The sequence below is a fragment of the Chionomys nivalis genome, chromosome 11 (assembly GCF_950005125.1).
Source record: "Chionomys nivalis chromosome 11, mChiNiv1.1, whole genome shotgun sequence".
Classification (NCBI taxonomy): domain Eukaryota; kingdom Metazoa; phylum Chordata; class Mammalia; order Rodentia; family Cricetidae; genus Chionomys; species Chionomys nivalis.
The window spans coordinates 72,351,952-72,377,871 of record NC_080096.1 but is presented as its reverse complement, the minus strand read 5'-3'; the positions used below and the strand labels follow the sequence as shown (position 1 = coordinate 72,377,871).

Sequence of the window (25,920 nt, the reverse complement as noted above, 5' to 3'; positions counted from 1 at the left end):
CAGAACCAGGAAAGACCCAGCATAGAACTGCTTAGAAATTTCAATGCCAAGAAGGTCCTTTCTTTCTCTAGGCCCCCCATACCTTATTGCCACAGAGCGCCAAGCTTAGAATTTAAAAGTGTAAGGGAAGGAAGAAAATCACCACGGCTGCCCCGAATTCTCAGCCAAGATATGAGCCAGAAATCGTTCTCTCACAAACTCAATCCCTAGTTTAGATCCTGTCCCAACTAGTCCCCTCGCCCCACACATGCCCAGTACTCCTGCGGCTTAGCCCAGAAAGTGAACCTCAACAGCGCTAACAGGCCTCTCTACGATCACCACAGGCTGAAGGAGTCCTTGTGGTACCTTTCTTTTCTTCAAACAACTGTCACAACCTTTTTCCTTCATCCTGACTTCTTACCACCTCTTCAGCTGAGTTAATTATTAGTTCTTTAAGCCAAACATCTCTCCCTGAGGACTACCAGCACTAGATGGGTGCTGCTCTAGCCTCCCCCTCCATGCATACTCTACTGTGACTGCCAAATTGTTGACTGTTGAGAATATGCTGTGTCATAGAGCAGCCACCGGCCACACATGGTCAGTCCAAACTAAAAGACATACAAAACACACCTGCCCCCATCCCATATATATATATATGATTGGTGCTTCTCCAGGCAGCCAGCATACAGAATGCTAGATATGACTACAGGGCCAATGCAAAGTAACTTCTGTGCCTGGGTTCTTCATCTATAAGTAGAGGTTAGCAATATAGACAGATTTAAAATCCTCCTGTTTCCATTTCCCAAAGGCTGGGGTAATAGGCCTTTACCACTACACTTGACTTAAGTGCTTACTCTTAAAGTTTTTTTTGGAACACCTCTGGTATGAGCACTAAATGGAGCCAGATTAGCTGCTGAGGGAAGAGGGAGGATCTAGAAGCCTAGCAGAAGCCCATGTGTTCCCAAGAGCAATGACCCTCTTAGTTAGCTACAGAGAAATATAGATACTTTAAAGCCATTTTGTGCTTTCAATTCATGGAAGCTCATTTTTAATGTTCTTTTGTTGTCTTGTGTCAGTAGATTTCCGTTTGCACAAACAAGACTCTGGCCAAGCTCAAAACATCTACAAGATTAGAGGCCCCTGTGTTGTCATTTATTCCACATAATATTGTTCCTTGACAAAGCAAGATCTTTCATCTCAATATGGACCAAAGAATGGGAACGTGATGTGTTGATGACACTCTGGCATATGGAAAGACTGTATTCCTCACCCACAGCTGGCCATAGTTTGCCTTTGTATCCACATTCAACAAAAGCAGCCTCTTAGTTGAGGCTTCCCCTAGGAAGGACCCTGTACTCACCTCACCAGGGTCTGGTTGTGCAGGTCCCACACTGCGATGTTGCCATCACTGCAGCAAGAGAAGCAGACCTTGGAGTCAGGGCTGATGGCCAGGGCATAGCAGGCAGGGGCTGAGGATGTCAGCTCTGCCTTTATGCGAGGAGTTGGAGCTGCCAAGTCCCAGATGGACAGAGTACTAGCTTCCCCTCCTACTATGAGAGTACAGCCATCAGGTAGCAATTTACAGGAACGGATGTAGTTATCTCTATTCTGTGAAATGAAAGAATGTAATCACTGTAGAACATTGTCAACTGATAATACTGTGTATTCCTAAAAGCTGTTCTGGTTTTTAAACTTCAAAAGAGACGTTTCATGGATATTCTATTCTACAGGAAAGATCAGGGTCCAACTGCCATGGTTTTCTTCCAAAGAGTAAACAAACTCACAGGGCTGCTCAACCATGTTCGTTCCTGATTTCCAACTGCACAGACAGACCCCAAAGCATACAGATGTAATGTAGGTGAGTATACTTCCTTGTGCGAAACAGGTCTTCTCGCCAACATTTACTGTTAGATACAGCAGACTCACCAAATATGTTTTTGTTTTCATTTTTCCTGACACTGTCCAATGAGCACTGACTACTTATCTAAGAATTTAGTGTATTGACTTTCTCAATATTACCATGGCTAATACTGGGGTGGGGGAAACAGACAGACAGACACATGCATATCAGGTCTTTATCTCTAAAAGAATCCGCCCTTCTCATTTGAGAATAACATCTTGTAGATATGCAGGCAATACAGCCCAGTCCACAGTCTGCTGAAGACTGTACAGGTCTAACAATCTTAAGGCAAATGGATGTCTTTAAACGCTCGATGGGGTAGCTGGGTGCTTTGAGAGACAATTGTTTCTGTTCCTGTCTTACTGAAGCTATGGAAAAAAGGCAAAATCATCTCCCCCACCTCTGCAATAATACCAAACCTGTTTGGAAGGGTTTTCCTGCCATATTAGCACATGTTGAAGGTTTGGTATTTATCTGGAGTTTACAAAGAAATTTAAAGGTGAGCAGATTGCAGGGATCAAAGTCCACAAGTACTGTCTTTTCTCTATTGCACAGGACATCATTTTAGAAAGCATGTCTCGAGAGTGAGCTCCAAACAACCACAAAACATCTCCAAAAACAAACTTATCAACACTAGGACTTAACCCACATAGTAGCAGTAATGGAAACCTGCCCAATTTGGGGGAGGGGGAGGAGCTTGAGCAGCCAACAGAAAACAGAGGGGAATCTATTCCCTCCTAATAGAAGTGAAGCTCAGGCCCCTCATGCTCGCTCACCAGACAATCCAGCTGAGAGACGGGGCTCTTGTTGCCAGGGTGGCTGATGTCCCAGACCTTAACGCAGCCCTTGCCACCTGTGTACACGTGCCTTGTGGGGTTGCTGATGGTCACTGCGCACACCACCTCCCCATGGTTGAGGGTGTTGATCTGCCGAGCATGCCGGGGGATCCCAGGTCCAATGAGGGCATCAGGGGGAAACGGGACAGGCTGCATCTGGCCATCCGCAGTAACATGGAAGGAGTATGCTCTACATGAAAGAAAAAAAGACAGACTTATCACAAAGAGAGCCATAGTCTGGAGATGAGGAAAGGTGGGGCTTGTCAAGGCTTCTCCTTTTGAAACCAAAATAAATTGAAGAATTTTCTACTGGAAAGCATTTAAAGTCTATATTCAAGCTACTATTTTTATAATGTTCTAAAACACAAAACTCAGTTTTAAATATTTTAATACATAAAAATTGTTCTTAAAAATTTTACAAAGCATCCTCTCAAATCTCGCTATAAAAATGTGTGTCCAAAGTGCTTTGGCCTTCCACATACCTTATATATGATTTCTTAGTATAATTTAAAATACTTAAGATAAAGTCTTTAAGAACGCTAATCACAAAGTAAATAATACCTTAATATTAAAGTAAAAATAAACAACAGCTTTTGGGGCTGGAAGGACACTCAGTGGTAAAGAGTACTGACTCTCTTGCAGTTCTATTCCCAGCACCTACATGTCTCAGAAACATCAGTCACTCTAGTTCTAGGGGCTCCAACACCCTTTTAGCCTCCATGAATACCACATATACATGGTATAATTAATAACACATAAACATAATTTTGAAAGACTAAAAAGAGCTTTTTAAAACATACTACTTTAAGTTTTTGACTCAAACTCCTTTTGTATAACCAAGGGGGGGGGGTGATTCTTATATCAGATGACAGAGATTTCCTGCCAGCAATTTCTCATATTTACCCAAGAACCACCAGTCCCAGTTTTATCCTGAGGCACAACACCCAGCTAAATGAGCATCTTCCAAGCCTCCCTTTAGTCAGGGCACCACATGCTGGACAATGAGAGGCAGATAGAACTTGTTGAGAGCATAGTCAACCTAGTTCTTTACTTGAAAGAAGAGCAGGAGAGGAGGACATCTGAGAACTTTTTAAAATTTTGCTGCGAGCTGGGCGGTGGTGGCGCATGCCTTTAATCCCAGCACTTGGGAGGCAGAGGCAGGCAGATCTCTGTGAGTTCGAGACCAGCCTGGTCTACAAGAGCTAGTTCCAGGACAGGCTCCAAAACCACAGAGAAACCCTGTCTCGAAAAACCAAAAAAAAAAAAAAAAAAAAAAAAAAAAAATTTGCTGCGAGCCTAAAATTAAAAAAAAAATACTTCTAAAAATTAAAGTTTGCAAGATTTCAAAAGTGAAGCAAACTGGGGGCAGCTCAGGGTTGGGCCCTTGCTGGGATGTGCAAAGCCTCAGAAGAGATGCCTGTGCTTCCCAGTGCCTAACTAAACAAGCTGACTGAACTCAAGAAGCCCTTCAGACTACAAGGTGACTTTGAAGATGGGAAGTAACTGCGGAAGGAGGCAGAAGATGCTGACTTTCATGAGAAGGGAAACTTCCATGCTATTTGTCTGCTGTTCACTTCCCAAGTAAGCACAGATGAGCCAGGTACTAGCCATGCAATTTTATCTCTGGCAACAAAATTCAACATGTTTTGTTTTTCTTTCAATATATTATTACGTGACTTCCAAGAGCCAGCCCACAATGGGCATCACAAAACACAGAGCAAAGGTACTTTAGAGAACGGAAGGCACACAATGTTTCTACTCCCGTCCCAGGCTGAAAAGTACTGTTTCCCTTCTATCTCAGACACCACTGTATCTAGGAGTTTAAGTCACTGAGCATAAACAAAGCCTGCCAGATTGTTCTATTCCTGTAACCTCCATGGGTAAAAATGTGTCCTTTCTGGATCCTGTCCTTGACATTTTAACACATATAAACACCATTAATACTAACACAGTTCTCAGACTTTTATTCTGCTTAGTAACTCAATTTGTGCAAAACAAAACTGAAAACTTATACTCAACATCAAGTCTCTATGAGACTGCACTCAAAATGAACATTTATCAGCCTGGAAATAAAAAACAGGCTACTATTCCCCTCCACAGAAGCAGAATATCAAATAAATGAAGACTTTGAAAGTTTCCTCCCCTTTTCAGCCAAAGGAAAGATCTTACATGTCCACTATCTCCCAGAAAACTGGCTCCAGTGGTCAATGGAAAGCGGCTGTTGTCCTAAGCTGTTAACAATGCTGTTCTATAAGGACTCCCACTGTGATAGGCAAAGAATAATGGTTGCTCTGATATTTTGGTTTTTCTTCTTTCCCCTTGCATTATAGAGGATTGAATCCAAAGCCTTATACATGCTGGGCAAGCTCTCTACTGCTGAACTGTTTCTCTAGCTCCCTTTAAAAACATTTATTTTGAGGCAGAGTCCTACTAAGTCATCCAGGATGACCTTGAATTTGTCATCTTCCTGTCAAACCTTCCCAATTAGCTAGATTAGCAGGTGTGTGCCACCAGATAGTTTAATTTAGTTTGAATTGCAGAGCCACAGAGTGGGAGCCATGCAGAACTTTCTGGAAGAATATATACATACATACACACACACACACATATATATTCACACCACATGCCTTAGCCCTTGTTTCTTCAATCCTCAAAATCAGTGGTTTTTTCAACCCAGCAAAACCCTCTGTATTATTAATACATAAATATATATGCATATTACAGTTATCTGAATAAAGACCCACACTACTTCTTATGGGATATCTGCAGCTTCAATCAAATAGTACTTTGTTGCTCTTGGAGACAAACCTACCAAAACACAGAGGTTTGAGTATATAACTCCTGTCCTAGAAAATAACTGGCAGGGCAAAATCCAGTAGTAAGTGATGTAACAGTTCTATTTCATTTCTGTTGGATAAAGTATGCAGACAACAATCACCTAAGGGGAGAAGTGCACCTGGCTTGCAATTTCATGTTACAGCCCACTACTATGGGAAAGTCAAGGGAGGAACTTAAAGCATCATGTCCAGTCAAGAGCATAGAGAATAAACTCATAGGCTTTTGCCTCTTAATATTACTGAGGACATCCTTCCTAAGGAATGGAGCTGCTCATAATGGGCTTCATATATCAATTAATAATCAAGATAATCTCCCACAGACATGCCTATAGGACAACTATATCTAGATAATTCCTTATTAAGACTTTCTTTCCAGGTGATTCAAAGTGCATCTAGATCTACTATATAGAGTTGCCTTATTAACACAGTGACCCCAAATACCACGTACCATGACCCATGTCCAGGGTCCTAAAGAGACAAATGAGTATTCAATTGGTGCAGAATAAACACTGCCATAAACGACACAACTAGATTACACTATTTTTAAAGAATGGTGGTTGCAATGTAGGGAGAAGCTGCTCATCAGAATTTCTGACTAGAAGAGCAATGGCAGAGCACAGGCAGAGGCTGAATTCTCTTTATGCCATCAATCAAGATGAAAACCTACAGGTGAGAAAAAATTCCATCAGGTGCTCTTCCAGCAATCCCAGATTTTCAGGGGGATGCTATTTTATCTCCAATTAGATTCCTGCTAATTACAGACTTAAATGTTTAAGATTAATAAAGTATCTGTACCAAGTAAAGATAGGAAATGATCTGCTAGTCTTTGGGTGACCCATTTCCCAGATATGTTCTTCTTACAACACAGGAGACAGTAAGCATCACACTGAGGCCATTTAAAATGGATTCACAGTGCAATGAGAGCTATGAACACCCATCTGCCCCATGGGAAGCCCATACGGATGCTAATACATCAGTCCTAGGGACCTGAGAGTAAGCAGGGCAGCCCAATGAGCTAGAGCCTTGGCAAATGAACCAGAACACACAGGCGATGAGCTCTTCTCCTAAAGGGATCCATAAGGAGAAAAACAAGACGGGAACAGAGATGGCTGGAATCATTCACCCACAAAAATAACAGAAACTTTCCTCAACCCATGTCCTGACAATGTTAGAGACCCCAAAGGAGACTTATCTTCTCTATGGGTGAGGAATGAGGAATAACAACACCAATTAGGGTGGAGAATTTGCAAACAGTGAACACAATGTGGTTCCTTATCCCACAGGGATACATTTCTGGGCCCCAGTTGGATGCCTTAAAAACAAACAAACAAAACAAAACAAAAACCACCATACTATAGCTTCCCCAAACAAAATCTATGGTGAATTTTAACTTAAAAATTATTAAGAATAAGACAGTAATAATGAAATAACAATTATCACACATTCTAATCAAATTATGAACATCACCACCCTTACACTTTGAGTCCACTATTACTAAGGACACAACACCACAATGCACAAACCACAACAGATGACCTTGACTGGGATGGCACCACTTAGGGGGCAGAGGTAAGGAAACCCTGAATTTGAGGCTAGGTTGGGTAATATAGCAAGATTGTGAACCACTGTGTATGCACTCACTGTATATGGAGCAGAACCAAGGGACAAGAGAGCAACTGATTTCCCATGTGAAATGAAGCAAATCTACTTACTACTCAGAATGCCAGAATCTAATTTCTAAGTGTCATATACCAAAACATACCCACTTACACATATTCCCTCTCTAAATGTATGAATAAAACCTGTTTCTTTATACTGCTAATAATTTCAGACTGCACTTGACCTGAAACTGTAGATAAGTGCTGCCTATACTCTGAGTATATTTAGACCTCAACTCCAGATGAGGTTAGAAAAAAGAACGGCTTATGTTTACACAAACTTAGTGATAGGCAAAATGCATAGATTAGGAAACTGGTTACCCTCATGACTGACAAGCAGAGATTTGGAGAGAAGGATTTGCATTGCTCCTCAGTCTGAGCACTGTTCTAAGTGGTAGGTATCGGCAGTGAAAGGCAATTGAGGGGTACACACGACACATGCACTGCCCTGCACCTGCATTACACCTGCACAATTGATGCCTTTGATTTTTCAAGAAAAAGTAGATGGAAGGTCTCCTAATCAACTCATCCACTATATTAAGTCCATGACCAGGTAATGAGATCCCAGTCTTTTCTGTTAAATTAACCTGACTAGCTTGCTTGTTGTACCAGTTAGTCTGCATCCTATAATGTATCTGTTTCCTGACCCACAGGGCAGAAAAACAAAACAATACAACCTAAGCATAGTCTGATTCTAAAAAATTGCTTGACAGCACAGGGAACTACAGTGGGTTTCCAGGGAAAAGTGGTGTAGTTAAACCACCATAGATATAACTGCCAACGAGCTTCTGCTGAATATCTTACCAGTGGGCATCAGGGGAGACAGCATAGGAGGAAAATGCAGGTGGGAGCAATCAGGTGAGCAAGAGATGACGGAGGAGGTACGAAGGTCACAAGAGCAAACACAGTGGCATGTCTCTAGGAAAAGCCTTGAACAAACGTCCCTAGAGCAGGACACTCATAGCAAATTGTGTCAGAAACTGAAAAACCTGGGACCACTCTACTATGGCAAGCCCATCCTCATCAAGAGGACTCTGTTCCCATAGCCGTCTGGCCAAATTCCTCCTGATCAGTTCATTTCTAATTATGAAATCAGGAAGTGGAACTGAAGAAGTGAAAAGAAAGCTTAAACCTCTTTATAGCCTCAGAGAGGCAAGTAGCTCACCTCCTCTCCTTGCCTCTCTCCAGAAGCCTTATTGCTTCTCCTCGCCCCTCCTTAAAAACCCTTCTCTATTAGGCTCCTCCCTACAACTTCCTGTCAACTAATTGCTGACTCAACCTCCTGACTGCAGGTGAATTTTATTTAATCAAACACATCTTTGCATCATTAAACAAATGTTCCAGAGCATAAACAAAAGTAACAGACCTACAATACCATAGTATACATATAGAGTTCAGATTATAAATTGTGACACAGTTTCCTCCTTGCTATCAGGTAGTTCCTGTTGATTGAACTCTGTCAGGTTTGGTACAAGTACTGAGCCATCTAGCAAGTCTAATTCTTCTATTCTTACATCATGATCTGAAAAAACTTATCTAATTGAAGTGTGGATTATATTAAGGCACATCGAAAAGAATTCCAATAGCACAACATTAAATCTTTGGTCTGTGTGTTATTTCAACAGCCCTTAGAACTTAGGGACAGAAGAAAGTGGGAACAAGAGAAAGTACCCAGCTACGAGACAGAGCCAAGTGTCTAATCCAGACAGGCTCAGTACAAACGTAGTCCTTAATTTTACTTTAGTGATCACGCAGCATCTTTGAAGAGAATGTGAGACCCATCAGGATGGTGGCACTACACTAGACATGGATCCCCAGGGCCAGTACAGTTCAAACACAGCAAGCTAGGTCCAAACACTGAAGGCTGGAGCAATTGGCTCCTAAAACAAATAAGAATTATGTAATTTATGATTTTTGGAAGAATACTCATGGCCTGAAACTAATAAAGTTAATGAAGCTTGAGGTGGAGGCAGTAGCACAGGAGTACAAAAAAATTTCAGTCTTACTAACCTAAGAATTTAAGGGGATAAAGTAAGTCCTAAGTCTATAATGTATCTGCTTATAGGACAATCTCCTGCCAATGTAACTTATTTCCACAACTACTTAAGGTCTATAGTAGTTCCCTTTTTTGCCAACATGGCAAAATACTAGCAGACACAACTTACTAAGGAGAGATTTTATTGTTGCTCACAGTTTTCGAGGGTATAATATGGCAGAAACGGCTAAATGGGTAGAGCTGCCCGGTCCATGGGACAGGAGCATGCTGTGAGAATTATTCATATGCTGGCAAATCAGGAAGCCAAAATGTTATTTAGGTGGAAACCAAAGGTGCCCATAATCTTTAAGGTTCGCCCCCAAACCCACTTCTGCAAACCAGGCCCATTTCCCACTACAACCTCCTCACATAGCACCACCATCTGGGGAACAAATGCTTACTCAAGTCATGAGTCCATGCAGACTAGCCCACATTCAAACCACAATGGGGTTTATATATACCTCTTTTTTAATGTTTATATAAATTAATTAGACTTTTAAAGACAGTTTTAATCTATAGAAAACTCAAGCAGATGTTAAGGAACCCATGCACCTCTGATTCCCTTTTTAATAGTTCATGCTATCATCACGACCGACAAGCCAGTATCAATATACTGCTATGACCAACTATGTTACTGTCAACCAACCATTATTATAATTAACTAAAGTTCGTGGTTTATAATGTGGTTCACTGTTGGCACTATGCATTAAATGATTCTTGAGAAATGTGTGGGGTCATACAGCTACCACATGGAATAATTTCACTGGTCTCAAATGCACCCATTCTTTCTTGACTTTCTTTCCCTATCTAAACCCCTGACAAGCACTGTTCTTTTTATTCTTTATCACTTTTGCCTTTCCAGAATGTCGTGTAATTGAAGTGATATGGTGTGTAGTCAGACTGACTTCTTTCATTTAAGAACACTGCATCTAAAGTTATGCCATGCCTTTTTGTGGCTTAGTAGTCTCTTTCTTCTTCATTGATGAATAGCATTCCACTCTCCAAATGAACCACAGTTTATTTATACATTTCCATGTACAAGGGTATCTGGTTTGCTCTCTATATTTCAGCAACTATGAAAAAATTTGCTATAAACATTTGTATGATGTTTTTGTGTGAATATAAGGTTTGAACTCATTTGGATAAATATGGAGAGAAAAATGTGAACAAGAAATACACAACTTATATTTCTACCTCATAAATTCAAAGTCATTTCTGATAAGATAAAGAGGGAGGGACAACCTTAACTACAATCAATAAGAAGCTCTGCTTCAAGATAATTGGAGAAAGCAAGACACAGGAACTGAAAACACGCTAAACTAAAACTCATACAGCAAAAGCAAAACACCGAACACACACTGTTTTTAGCAGGCAACAGACTTCAAAAGCCAAATATCACTGTGATGGTCAATATTATGTGTCAATCTGCCCAGGCTAGGAAGTGCCCAGATGGTGTAATGTTCTAGCTGTGTCTGGGAGGTGCTTCTGAGATTAGTATCTCATTGGTAGACAGAATAAAACGAATTACGCTCAGCCAGGCAACACGGCGAGGGCATTATCCAGCCCACTGAGGGGCCAAAATAGGACAAAAAAAGTTGAGAAAGGGTTAATTCACTCTCTGCTTAGGCTGTCACATCATCCATCCCCAGTTCACAGGTCAACAAGCTTGGACTAAAACTGTTACCCCTCCTCATTCCTCCCGTTCCCTGCCTTCAAAGTCACAGCTGTTCAGTCAGCTTTCTTAGGCTCTCAGCTAACTGATGATAGGCGACCGGATCTCCCAGTTTTCATAGTCATTCTTTCTAATAAGTTTCCTTCTTTCCTCCATATCATATATTAGTTCTCTTTCTCTGAAGAACCCGAACACAATCATACTAAGTTTGAAAACTAGGTTTTCAAATCCACTAAAAATCAAAAAAAACCAAAACCAAAACAAAAAAACAAAAAACAAAAACAAAACTAGCCATCAAACAAGTTAAGTCATCAAAGAAGGCAGAGAGAGACGGAATGGAAGCTACTGGCACTGAAACCCCTCCTGGCTAGAAGCTACTATAAAACACAGTTTCTTCCTGAGACGTATTTTCTCTCCAATGGCAAGATTTTCTTTTCCCTTTAGGCACTACATCCAAAAAGAAATTTAAAAGCCCAATTGGAATACTAACCGAGTGGGCAGAAGACTTCACAATTATGAGCCTGGCCTTCAAACAAATGGTGAAAGAACCTAACTACCCTATAATCTAAAGGCAAACTATCATTAGTATGAGCTATGATTACCTAAAGGTGCTAGCATTGGGGTGGGGGGAGCATGGATTTACTCATAGGGAGAAGTGCTACAGGAAAAAACAAACTGCATTTTTAAACTGATCCTCACAGATCTCCTAAAACTAGGAACACATTCACATTAAACTGACTTACCAATTACATCCTGTTCTAAGCATTTAGAAATATTTAGGATCTTCTTTTACAAACCAACTAAACAAAGTTAGGATTTCCTCTTATAAACCAACTCTAACAGTGAAATGGAAAAACCATTCATCTCCCTTCAAAAAGGATGGATCAAGGGAATCTTACAACATCCTAGGCTCACGTAGACTTATTAAATGCAATATGTTTACTACATATTTCTGCTCAAGGGACAAGGAAATTTCAGGAACTTTAATTCTACTAGGAAGAGGACAATAGAAACAGGACTTACACAAGAGTATAATCCAAGATCAAGGTATGTGTCACAGATCTAACAAAGGGTTATCAGGACAGGAATGCCTATGAGAACGCATCTGCAAAGACTCAGTGAGCATGGCACCTGAGAGGGTATTTGATGGGAGAAAACACTTCAGCAGAGCTATGGTTTGGGTAAGCATCCCACCACTGCCCAGCCTAAGCAATGCCCAGTTTAAATGTGGTCCTGGGAGGTGTTAGGAAAGACAGCTGACCATGCACCTTGATGGAGGAGTTACTTTCATTTAATAAAGAAACTGCCTTGGCCCATTTATAGGCCAGCCCTTAGGTGGGTGGAGTAAACAGAACAGAATGCTGGGAGAAAGAAGCCGAGTCAGGAGTCGCCATGATTCTCCCATTCCAGACAGACGCAGGTTAAGATCTTTCCTGGTAAGCCAGCTCGTTGTGCTACATAGAATATTAGAAATGGGTTAGATCAATATGTAAGAGCTAGCCAATAAGAGGCTGGAACTAATGGGCCAGGCAGTGATTAAAAGAATACAGTTTCCGTGTAATTATTTCGGGGCATAAGCTAGTCGTGCGGGCAGCCGGGTGGCGGAACACAGCCCAGTCGCTCTTATTACAACAGCACCTGAGGCGGTAATAAGCAGCATCCCTCCATGATTTCTCCTTCCGTTCCCCCTCCAGGTTCCTGCCCTGATCCTCCTCAGTGATATGCTTGGTAGTGTAAGTCAAGTAATAAACCACTTCCTCTTTCCTCCCCAAGCTTTTTATTGTTGTAGTCTTTACCACAGCAATGGAAAGCAAACTTGGACACCATCTAAATAATGCTTCTTTGCAATATTAGTCTGAGGGACTCTTTGTATCATCTCCCATAAAATCAAGTCCTAAATCTTCCCACCTTGCAAGTTATCATTGAAGTCTAGAAATCAATCAAAATAACCCCCTTTTCCATTCATTTCCCAATACCTCACAGCCCACTACAACTGCCTGCCTTGAATCTAAACTCTTTTTCTTACCAACATTCCCTTCTGTATAAGGTATATGAGTTCTCTGCCTTGATTCTTCTGTGCAACTTTCTTTTGAGGAATCTCAGGATTATATAAAACTTAATACAATTTATGTGCTATTCTGTTAGTTTAGCTCTTAAGACAATCATAACAGTCACAAAATTACAGTTATGAAGTAGCAACAAAAATAAATTTATGGTTGGGGGTCACCACAACATGAAGAACTGTAAAGGGTCATAGGATTAGGAAGGTTGAGAATGACTGCCCTAAGACCACAGGGAGAGGACAAATGCCTCGGCCCCATCGCACACTTCCTGGGCTGGAAGTTCCTATCTGGGTTCCTACTAACCAGGCAGTAAGTCCCAGTGAAACTGTTTGAGGTGCATAGTAAGGAAGTGACAGTGTCTGGAAACTTGGGCAGACGTGGGGACCTCAAACTGCACCCTAACCGAAAAGACTAAAGCAGTGGGTAAAAGGCTGCATGTTGCACTACAGCCTGTGAACATCATGAGGATGACAGATCAGCAGCAGTCTGGCCTCTGCGGGTATGAATGACAAGGCTGAGAGTCAAAATGCAGTTCAAGGGCCTGAAGAGGTTCACATTCCCAAGCTTCCTGTCCTTGACATATCTGTTCAGAGGTGTGCTGATGTATGCAGAGGCTAGCATAATCAACTTGACACAGATCTGTACCACAGATGTGAATGTCCCTCCAGCCTGGTTAAACCTGGAGGTCAGTCTCTGAACATCTATGTGCACGAGTCCCTTACCTCCTGTTCTACACATGATCCGATTGTCCTGATCCCTGGATGCTAGGTGACCTATTCCTTCTCACAAATGCTTTAGCTTCACGTCTGTGTCTCATCTCAGTTCTGCTCACATGCATACGTGCGTGCTTGCCTGTCATCTACAGCTCTGCCTCTGTATAACTTACCACAGTGCAGTTGTGGTTGGTAGCTTTCTTTTTAAGGGTCACTCCCTCAGGCCCTCAAGATAGGTAACACAGGGAGAGACCACTTTCTGGAGTCCTTTGTCTGCGCACACAGCACACTGTGAGGCCATGGATCCCTCCTCTAGCAGACCTACGAACTACTCCCTCAGCTGTTCTTTCTCAGACTTATTTGCGTAACCTTTCTACTTTGTTCACCCTACCCAAGCCATGTTGATTTGTCTTTATTTCTTTTAAGTGCCTCGGATCAGCTCTACTCGTGTGGTCTGTAAACATTTGCCACTATCGCTCACAAATGAGCACAGTCACTAAAAGCTTTACACAGCTGACAGTCATTTCACGGACTCTTATAACAAATAGTACTTAGATTTTGTTGTCTTTTCCCCAAACTAATTTTATCCTGTTTCAGAAATACCATTCTTTGGCTAAATCTGTCACCATAAATCTCTGAGAAGCACTGAAGCAAGAATGGTTAAGTAATAACAGATAACACATTCTCTCATGTAAACTAATGGATTAAGATTAGCAATAAGACTATATAGCCAGAACCTAGCAATGGGGATCCTTTTATTAATCCTGTATTCCTTACATAATGACAGTCATGATAGCTCAGATTCAGATACCAAGGGACACCTTAAGTCCTTAAGTCTTAAAAATCTGCTATTATGCCCTTTGTTTCTGTACGCATTATAATTATGAATTACAGTTTTGTTTTGTTTTTTATTATTGTTGTTGTAGTAGCTGTGGCAGGACTGTATTAGATAGACCAGGCCTTCTTCAAAGTTAATCTGCCAGACTCTGCCTCCTGAGTGCTGGGGCCACAGCATGTACCACTATGCCTGGTATTAGCGCACCTTTGAACATAAAAAAAAAAAAAAATACAAGGTACTCACAAGGCAATTAGACTATAGTAATATTAGACTATAGTAATAGTCTAATTGGCACTGCTAAATCCTATCTTTTGTTGCAATCCAGGCATGTAGGCATGCTTAGGTGCACAGGCCACCTGTAATCATGTGCACACAAACATATACATATATAATTTTAAGAAATTAAGTTCTGCGATGGTGGCGCACGCCTTTAATCCCAGCACTCGGGAGGCAGAGGCAGGCAGATCTCTGTGAGTTCGAGACCAGCCTGGTCTACAGAGCTAGTTCCAGGACAGGCTCCAAAGCCACAGAGAAATCCTGTCTCGAAAAACCAAAAAAAAAAAAAAAAAAAAGAAATTAAGTTCTACATTAGGCAGTCCCAGATCACTAGCCTTCCATACTAGTATTGCAGATTGTAACTTTTCCTACCAGACAGCTACTTGTCCTCCTTATTACCCCATCATGCACAAATCAAAGGTAAAGGCAAGCTCTAAGGGTAAGAGGTGGGATAAAGACTAAGTGGAGGCCTGAGAGGCATAGCCCTCAGAACATCTTATTTGGAAAGTCAGCATTTCATAATGTCTCCAGCCCATACCCTACACACACAGAGATACACACACGCACACACACAGAGACAGAGAGAGAGACTGGCCTTCACATTTCAATTCTGCTTTGTATAAAACAAAAAAATTAGAGATTCCTTGAAATTATGCTTCTAATAACTAACATTGAAAGGGAGCGAGTTTTGTTTGTTTGGTGAGTCAGAATAAACAACGGGGTGTTTCCACATTCTGGGTGCCTTTTAAGTCCCTTGTTTCTCCATAAGGAAACTTTGCTGTTGAGAAGTGTCACATGGTAAAGTAAAGCACCTATCCAAACTGGGACATGGGTGCCCCACCTATAGGACTGACTAAGTAGTAACTTATTTCTAACAAATTAAGGAAAATGTTGACTGTCCTGGGTAAAGAAATGACAGTCCAACCCTCTAGGCTTCGAGGATTCCTGATTGCTGTGCTGTGCAGAGCAGCTGAGAAAATGTGCAACTGCCTTCCAAGCCTACACCAGAGCAGCAGTCTCCTGCAGAAGGGTCAGGCAGGAGGGCCTAACACCTCCAGCTCTTTCTTCCTACCTGTCTTCATATTCTATAGTTTCTCCTCAAAAATAACTAAATGCATGAGCTCAGGAGCTCACGCACAGGGAGAAGCCAGAGGCATGACACCTACAAGTTGTCTATTTATAGAAAAGTGTTAACACTCCTCAGAAGTCTCCTTGGAAACGTCCAAACCTATCTTCCCCTGTGAACATTCCAGACTACTGACACTACCACCTCTGAAACAAACCAAAACCAAGGAAAAAATGTACTTACGGTTTACCCCCAGGTATTCCTGCCAGGTTTGGGGGAATGGAAGGTACTCTCATGTGGGGAGGAGGATCAAAACCAACCTAGAAATAAAAGCGTGGCAGACTCAGCTTATGCAAGGTGGATACTGTGTGGACATTGAGTTCATACAAGAAATTCATTTACCAAGCCAGTCGGTAGTGCACGCCTTTAATCCCAGTACTCGGGAGGCAGAGGCAGGAGGATCTCTGTGATTCGAGGCCAACCTGGTCTATAAGAGCTAGTTCCAGGACAGGCCCCAAAGCCATAGAGGAAACCCTGTCTCAAAAAAAAAAAAAAAAAAAATCATTTACCACCCAATATAAGCGGGCACTGTAACTATGGCTTAGTATTTCTGAAATGTGGCAACTTAACCACCTCTAAACACCACAAAACAGACTTCTCCTTTTTGTGATGTGAAAGAGGATTTATACACTCTGGATACCAGTTTCCTAGGATAAACATTTTCCATAGATACTAGATGTCCTACCTCACCAATAAAGTGTGATAGGATACTGGCCAGCCTAGCACAGCCTAGTATTAACATCATGGGCTATTTTGTTAGTTTCTTCCTTGGAGCAGTTCAGAGCACCTTGGAATGTTGCATAGCAAACAGGCTACTATCCTCAAGTTCTAAGAGCACCACCCCCACTCCCCTACACCTTTGCTGTGCTAACCAAGACTGCTGCAGGCACTCATTCATCAAGATCAGTATTTAGAGATTCACACACCACCTCTGTGTGTACACCATAAAAACAACCAGCTACTTATCACACTAGATTACAAGGAGCAATCTAGTTAAGGAGATAAAGAAAAAAAATGCTGTCCATGATATATTTCAAATGGCTTACAGGGAAGATTTTCTGTGAGATTTATTTTACTTCCTTTCCTGGTACAATTTTACCCTTCAAATATAGTTCTTTATCTTTTAGGTAAAAAACTGAGCCATTTGAGTGACAGATAGGGCAGCATGGAAAGACTGGATTTATGGTTTTAAAATCTGTCCATGTCATACACAAATAACTTCTGTACATAAGCCAGTGTATTCACTTAAAAAGAACATATAGGCATGGAAAGAAAAAAGCAAGGCTTCTCCATTTTTTTTAAGATGTAGAAATAGAAAAACAACTCAAAAAAAAAAAAGCACTAAAATCATGTCAATATGTTCAGATTAAAATTTTTACTTTGGTGAGAGAAAGCCTTATCTATCCTGGAACCATCCAAGAACCTCTAAACACTGCCTTTTATATCCACAAACACAATGAAACAAAGGGCATTCGCCCTAGCTTAATGAGCCAGCATACCGACCAAGGCTGACAAGAGGAAGGTAAATACATGGCTTGAACAGCGGGAATCATCTTTACTGTTTGTTCCCAAGCATAGGGTTGGCTGTATCCTTCTCAGGGCAGTCAGGACATGCATTCTAGACCCAAGTACCAAGGATGCAACTGAATGCCTTTCATCGCAGTCTGCATACCCAGAAGCCCACTGCCCCAGCTCCACACTTTGGGCCCTGCACCCTTTGAGCTGCCCATTCCCTGGGGCACGCCCAAGCATATGACATACCATTGGGGAGCGTCCATAGGCAACCACTGCTGCAGCAGCTGCAGCAGCTGCAGCACTCATCTGTGGAGACATGCTGTGTAGACCTGCATAGGCAGCTCCAGGGCTGGTTAGCTCTCCATTCATGCCTGCATGGGGCACCATGCCGAAGGGGGCAGGGTATGGGCCAGGCACTGCCAAGGGTGTCCTCAGACCAGCTGCTGCAAGGAAACATGCCATGTGTGATACGACTGACCATCAGGTCGAACCTGACCAGTGAATCCAGTCTTAGTTATTGTGGTGAGGGGGATGGAGATCATCAGCCCCAATATATACACCAGGTTCATTCCTTCCCAGAGCTGAGTTCTTCTCCAAGGACAGGAAGCACAACCCCCACATTTCTTCATTGGCAAAGCAGCTGCACCAGGAAGCCAGGAGGATTAATCAACATCTTTGCACCCAATTCACGAAGGGCAAGCCAGAGAACAGATACTCCATGTTTACCTGACTTAATCTCAGAAGAAGATTTTCTGGATAAAATCCAAGATTTCTCCTTCAGTCCGAACTTTCCACTCCCTGGTACCAATTCCAAATGAAAACCAAATCCTGGATTTATGCAAACCAGAGCAGGGCTTTAGGAGGGACATTCGAGTGCTATTTCTCCCTGGACTTGGGCAATTACTTTTTAACTTGTCCAGTGAGGAAGAACAAATTCAAAGATATGAGTGACCTCATGGGCTAGAGTCTCAGCAAAGCCCTCCCAACTTCTGGCAACGTACCACTGATCCCTGGAAATGTAGCAACCAACCAACCAAACAAACAAATAATAGACAACTACAAGCAGTAAAACGTATACTTTGGCTATAAAATCAGCCATTTCTGTTAGTATTAGCAACATCAGACACGTAATGGCAGATTTTATAAGATTATGTTTGAAATAATTCCCTAGGACTTGATTTACTTTGAATTAAAAGAAAAGCTGAATGTAAATAGTTGGAGACTAATTGGTGCAGCTGCCGAAACCCAGGACAAATGTGTTTGTTACCAGGCCTTTTCAGAGACTGGAGGAGGACAACTCTAAGTGCTTCACATTCAGGGGCAAACTGTCACAGGATTAGCAAACACCACACAAAGCTGGGAATGGAAGAAACAAAGCACAACAGGAGAAGGGGTGCTGACCTGCTTGGTTGACAAGGGGCTCCATAGCTGGAGGCTTGCCGAGACCTGGACGGAGGCCTGGAGTAGCACTGGTGCCCGGGGTTGGCATATCGCTCCGAGGCGTTGGTGTGCTGGATTTTAGAACAGGCGTGTTGGCTTTTTCGTGCTGTTATCATTAAACAAATTAAATGAGTATTATTTTTAATCCAAGCCATATTACACTATTTATCACAACAGCAGCTGGGACACTGGGCACCTTCTAGTTACTCCCCAGCCAATTTTCATAAATCCACACAATGTTGACAGCATTAACTTGTGAGAGAGAAATGTTGACCTTTCCTCTTCCTGCCAGATTAAAACCTGAGCAGGAGACACAGAGCATGATCACACTTCTTCCTCCACAAATTTTATTTTGAAAAGAATTTTCCATCAAGCTTGTGAACTTTGGCTCTATGCCATGTTAGAATGACGACCATGCACATTCTTTCCAAGTAACTTGGAAGGGCATATCTGGCTTCCAAATCTGAAGTGGAGCCCTTTTCTTAACCTCATCTTTTGGGGATTCAGACTGACGGTGATGGACAGTGAAACTGTCAATTATTTCAAAGTCAAAGCAGCATTTCCAAATTAAAAGTTCTAGAAGCACCTGTCCCACAAAGCCCTAGGAAGAATTCTCCTTTGGAGAGACATGTCGCCACCCATGAGTTAATGAGGCTCACTAGTGCAGATAGGAGACTTATCACCTGCCAGAGATCTTTATATCTTGAGATAGTAACAGGATAAAAAAAAAAACTATCTTCTCTTATCTCTCAAGATTCCTTGTGTCCTTAGAACACAACTCAAGAACTAGCAGGGTGTAGAAAAAGAGAGTGTGCCAAATACTCCAGGTCTGGCCTAGGATATGATAGAATGTGTTCAACAAGTCGCTCAGGTTTGACTTTACTCTACTTGGATAAAGTAGATAAAGGGATAATGCTGAAGCCACCTTGAGGATATAAACACTTCGAGGTAGTTACATAATGTAGCACAGACTTCCACCTCAAGAGCTCCCCTTCCTGCTGTATCCTCTCAAGCACTAGTACTGTAGACATGTTCCACCATCCTCAGTTATATGAAGTTCTTCAGTTGAATCAATGACCACATGAATGGGCTCTGATGCATTCACTACAATAGCATATCCCAAGCCTCCATACCAATTCTGATGTGACATTCCCTGGCACAGTGGCTGTTTTCTAATAAACAGCTGCTTAACAAAATCAAGATAGCTCAAGCCCATGGTTCTCAATCTTCCTAATGCTGTGACTTTTTACTACAGTTCCTCATATGGGGTGATGACCCTCCAACCGTAAAATCAGTTTCACTGTTACTTCCTAACTATAACTTTGCTACTGTTACAAACCGTAATATAAATATCTAATACGCAGGATATCTGGTAAGTGACCCCTGTGAAAGGGTCATCTGAACCCCCAAAGGGGTCAAGACCCACAGGTTGAGAACCACTGTCTTAAGATAGTTATTCTCTGCTAACTGTTAAGTTTCACAGTCATAAACATATCTAAGAAAATGACACAAAGAGAAGCCTGCACAGCCACTCTCGCTGTGGCCCAGTAGACAACTGACAATACCGAATACGACAGAAAGGCTTCTTCTCAATACTTCAACTTTTAAGCAGAAAAATTACGAATTTACACACATCAGGGTTCCAAGTTCCACAAAGATGGCAGTGTCACCCAGGGGAAAACCAGCTCCTACCTACCAGGCTCACTTCTTTGGATTTCAGGGAAGAGGAACTTCCAGAGGAGGCTGTGGATGCCGGGCTGCCTGAAGCATCTTTCTTCAGCAGGCGGTTTTTGTCAATGCCGTTTTCTCGGGGTGAGTGTGTGGGACTGGCATGTGGAGAAGAAGGGTCCTCAACACACAATAAGAAGTTGACATGTTCAGAATGGACATACTTTTCCATATTCTCAATTAAAGGGTAAATACTGAAAATCTTTTAGAATTGAGAAGTATCATACTCACTAAATGAGCAACATGGTATTTATAAACATAGGATCATACCACAAGAAAAACAATCACATCTCTCCCAATACCCAGGTGCGTTGTCTAGCCAGATATCCAACACAGAAATTCAAAATGAATTGGGAAACAGTTTTTCTTTCTGGCAGTGCTGGGCATCAAACCCAGGTCTGTCCGGGCCAATGGTAGGCAAACACTCTTCAACTGAGCTATGTCTCCAAACCTCATGTTTTAAAAGGGAAATTATAGTTTCAGTTACCTTATGACTACCCCATTCCCAAATAGCCATTAAATTCTTGATATGTGAACACATAAGACAGAGACACTGTGACTCAGATTCATTCACTTACAAATGGATTTTTCTCATTACTATTTGAAAGAAACCTTGATGAAATGCATGGTTACCTCATTAGATACATCCACAACTAAATTGTCATCACTCTTGTCCCCATCACTGTCCTGGAAAAAAAAATTAATTTTGTTTAGTAAAGGCAAAGAATAAATTTTGAACTGTGAAATTTCTTTCAATAGTTCTTGGTAGCAGACAAGCTAAACACTTAGGACATGCTTGCAAGCTTCCTTCCAGCCTATAGGCATTTACCATCAGCCTCCCCGCCTCTTCCTCTAACCTGGGGTACACAAAGCCCCAGCAGGAATATGCGGCTGCAGTGAAATCCGGTTACCAAAACCAAAATTGCTCATGGAAAGTATACTCTAAGTGCTCGATGTCTGCAATGTTAGTATCTTTCTTAGAATCTGAATTTTGTATACAATCATAACTTTTAGTCTACTGGATTTCAAAGAGAAGAGCAACACATCATTTCTTTTATACATATCAGTTTGAAGATGCACAGCCCAATATGGGGCTCACAGACAATTCATGACTATAGAGATAAATTTACTTACATCATCTCCCCATGAGGCCACTAGTTATAACAGAAAACGAAAGATCTAATCTCTTTTGGGGACCAGTGATAAAGCTCAGTTCAGAGTGCCTACTACTGACAGAGCTTTAGATTTGGTCCCCAGAACTGCACAATTATCAGGTGTGGTGCTGCACACCAGTACTCAAGTCATGTAGGTTTAGGTCAAGGCCATACTTGGCTTTAAAGTGAGCTAAAGTCATCCTGCCTACTATATAAGAGATCCTGTCTCAGAGAGAGAGAGAGAGAGAGAGAGAGAGAGAGAGAGAGAGAGAGAGAGAGAGAGAAGCGTGGGTGAAGAGATGTCAATCAGTGGTGAAAGTACTTGCTATGCAAAAGGACTGGAGATCAGATCCCCAGAAGTCACAGAAATGCCACAGGCTGAGGTCACCTGTAATCACATCACACAGCATGCACAGACAGGTGATCCCTGGGCATTCTAGATAGATGGACTCTGAGAAATTGGTAAGACTCTGACTCAATAAAACAAACAAAAAAACTGGAGAGATTCAAAGACACACAAATGGCAACTTCAAGCATGTACACTCAGGCACACCACATACACATGGGAATTAAAAAAAGATAAGGCTCTTTAGCATGAAATATGGAGACATGGAACTACAAAGTTGGTTAATCATGGAAAATTCCTAGGTTACATTCAGTCTGGAAAGCATTAAGAAAAGTTGTTCAACTTAAGATAAGTTCAGACCCATATCAAAGTTTGAAAATTTCTGTTTTCTTAGCATGGTGGTTCAAATTAAGAATGTCCTCCATAGGCTCAGATGTCTGAATACTTGGCCCATAGTTGATGGCTATGTTTGGTAAGTTTGGCTTTGCTAAATGAAGTATGTTACTAGAGGGGTAGGTCTTTGAGGTTTCAAAGTCAAGTACCACTTCTAGTATAATATAAAAGAGACATGGAGTTTACCAACAACATAAATTGACAGGAAGTGCTGAAGTCAGAAGCAATTCAAATTAAAATTTTACGGAAATGCTTTCATTGGAAAAAAAGTGATAAATAAAATCTATTTTCTCTTACTATCAGATAAAAGCACAAATGCTCTCAGCTGTCAAGAGTAGAAATGGTGAACAAATACAAACTAGAAAAGTTTTGCTTTTAGAAAAAGAAATATAAAGGTGATCATAGTAGAAACGGTGAAATGGAAAACTATAGCAAACAATTTACTGCCACTGCATTCCTTTTTAATTCAGAAAAAAAGATAAGCTTTCTCCTTTCAATGAAAAAGAAATATATGAGGTACACCTATACAATATCACAATGATAAAAGTAGAATAATTAGTATTCCCATCTTTTTATCACTTCTGTTTGGGACCTCAAACTCCCGTCTTATACTTCTTCATAAACATATAACAGGCTGTGAATTTGTCTTACTCTGCAATATAGCACTGTCTTCCTCCTATCTAAGTGCTCATCTTATTTAAGTACTTTGCACCATTATCCAGATCCTCAGTTCCAGCACCCTCTTAGTCCACTAAAGGAGTTATGAGGTAAATCATTCATGTCTTCTGAAAGTGAAACTTAGCCTTGTAATGGACCGTTCTGCAAATATAAGCCAGTTTAATACAGTAAACTTTTGCCAAAGAATCTTAGGCTTTGCCTCCCACGTGTTACAATATAATCTCCTTATCTTATTCCAAGTCCATTTTTCTAACCAGACAAGATGTAAGTACCATAAAACCATAAGGGTAAGATATTGATTCCAAGTCCTTCATTGTTGAATTAAATACACAAACTTCATGGAGAGCTAGTAACACAGAACTGGGTATCAGAATATTTCCTACCTTCTAAATATCACAGACCACTTGTTTGATTGTTAACATTTAATGTTAGAAATGAAAGCAAAGACATGCACCTCTAGCCAACAGATAGGGGCAGAAACATATTTAAAGGGCTTGGGTGAAAGCTAAGTGAGCCAATGATAAGTTCTTATAATGTATATTAAACCACAATACAAACTGTAGACTGATCTTGGACCTCTAGGGAAATGCCAATTCTAAGAAAAGTTTGAAAGTTTCAATACAGCATGGTTTGGGCATAAGGTGCTTCCAGAGTTCCACTAACCATGACCTCTGGTGAAATACACGCTCTGGGTAAGTTTCTTTAGCTATGAAATGGAGAGGATACCCAACTTGGCAGGTTTGAAGAACTAAATAAAATAATCTGTGTCAGTGCAAAGGGTTCCTGGCACTAATACTGGCATGCAAAATGTTACTTAATATTAACTGAAGCCTTGGGCGAGCCACAGGAAACAGAAGCCTGTGTTTAAACTTTTCCAAGTAGAGTTCTTCCTCCAAAGTCCACATTTTGTTTGGAGATTTTTTGGTATGTGTATGTGTGTTACCATGCTGGATATCAAACCCAAGGACTAATATATGTTAGAGAATTATTCTACTATAGAGCTATCTCTATAAACATTGATTTACACCCCCCCACACACACACACATTTGGAGATAAGGTCTCAGTGTGTAGACCAATTAACTGTGACACTGCAATCCTTGTGCTTCAGCCTCCAGGTACTGGTGCTATAATAGCCTTACACAACAGATACTTTTATAGTCACTTTGCCAGTAATTAAGTTAGAAAAAAACTAAGCCCAAATGAAGTGTATAACACACAGCCCTGAAGGGAAAGAACATTTTCCAATGTAGGAACTTACCTGCTTTGCAATATGAAGTGGTACAGAATTATGAGGAAAGCAGTAAGTAAGCAATTATTATAGGAAGTCCTTTATTCACTTACATAGTTATCCTTATCATCCACCTTCCTTTTTTTGATGTCACTGGAAAACTCTGGACCATTTCTGCGTTTATCTGTGCCTCTTAGACTGTCTGGGACCAAGAGGGAATTACTCTGTAAGACAAAAAAGTACTAATAAAGGTTTCTTCCCAGGCTTCTTTGTACGTATGAAAATGCAACCTGGAAGAACTGCTTAAGAAAACAGCATCCCAACAATCTTGCACCCCTGTTAAATCACGTCTTCAGATTTCCGTGACAAGCACTTAGCAGAGCTTAAAAGAAACCATCTCATATCAAACTGTTTAAAGTCTAGTGGATCCTTGAGGCTCTAGTCTCTTCTGTTTAGCATTGGAAAATTAGAGACTTGCTTATTACTATGTGTAGATTTTTTTTTTTTCTTTTTCACTGCAGCTTCTTGGTAAGGAATATGAACAGCCTTTGGGCAACTCCTGAGACCGTTCCATTAGGCATACCTTATGACCAGAAGTCACCCTGTGCCATTCTAAAAAGGCACCAAATACGCAGGTGGGAGTTCCAAGGCAAATCACCTTTTCCACACACCAATAAAAGACTTTTAAATTCTTTAATTTACCGTTGAAAGTAAGATCTGGCATTGTTAGCCAATACCACTGAAATTTACTATCTGAAGAGGAAATCTTAGTCAGTAGTGAACCTCTAATAGCAAAAGCAGTTCTCACATAAGAGGACTAATTCTTGCCACAAACCACACAAGACACTTTCATCAGCATATGCTGAATATGAACTGTTGACCCAAAGAAAACAGGCATTTTAGATATTTGGGGTCACATGCCATGACCTGGCCAGCCCTTCAATTCCCATCTCCCTTTAGGCTAAAGCAGAATGTGTTACAAAGAGTTCTTTTAAGAGCTGGATTAGCATATGCAAGGGGGCAATTTGTTCAGTGATGTGTTACTGCCTTGAACAATGCTGAATGAGCGATGCCAAAACTGCCTTTCACAAGGCCCAGATAACCCCAATTTCTGCCAAGATGCTCTAGAAGTAAGCATAGGCGTGGGGTCCAGGGTCAGCAATTATGCTACCTTTCCTGACACAAATAAGACCACAATACAACAGTATGTACCAGAAACAAATGTTTTATGGCACTCTTTTTAAGGCCCTGGGTTTCCATTCCTTACCAGCTAGACATAATCAACCAGGTGGCTTGCTTGCCAAATTCCCTGGGATAAAACATGGATCCTACTTCAACAGTATTCCCAGCTTCACCACCCACAGAAGAAAAAAAGAAAAAAGAAACCTGGGAACCAGAAGGCAGTTTGAAGTCTCTCGTCCCACTTCAGAGCTGATTTTAAAAGCTGAGTTTTTTTTATTCATGATTGTTCAAACAAAACAAATGGCCAGGAAGATTGGATAAA

At 41.2% G+C, this 25,920-nt stretch overlaps 1 protein-coding gene across 9 annotated transcripts in view; it reads right to left on the bottom strand.

Annotated features, from left to right (window-relative positions):
* Positions 1-25,920, bottom strand: part of LOC130883478 (transducin-like enhancer protein 1) — an 89,851-nt gene that overhangs the window by 5,477 nt on the left and 58,454 nt on the right. For 7 of the 9 annotated variants that reach the window (XM_057783959.1, XM_057783960.1, XM_057783962.1 and 4 more), the window contains 8 exons: positions 24,530-24,640; positions 21,250-21,303; positions 20,585-20,737; positions 18,850-18,994; positions 17,695-17,891; positions 16,117-16,193; positions 2,656-2,905; positions 1,340-1,587 (listed from right to left, as the gene is read on the bottom strand). In XM_057783959.1, coding sequence (XP_057639942.1) covers positions 1,340-1,587; positions 2,656-2,905; positions 16,117-16,193; positions 17,695-17,891; positions 18,850-18,994; positions 20,585-20,737; positions 21,250-21,303; positions 24,530-24,640 — 1,235 coding nt within the window. The remainder of the gene's footprint in view (positions 1-1,339; positions 1,588-2,655; positions 2,906-16,116; positions 16,194-17,694; positions 17,892-18,849; positions 18,995-20,584; positions 20,738-21,249; positions 21,304-24,529; positions 24,641-25,920) is intronic. The other 2 variants (XM_057783961.1, XM_057783964.1) reach the window with 1 other exon arrangement.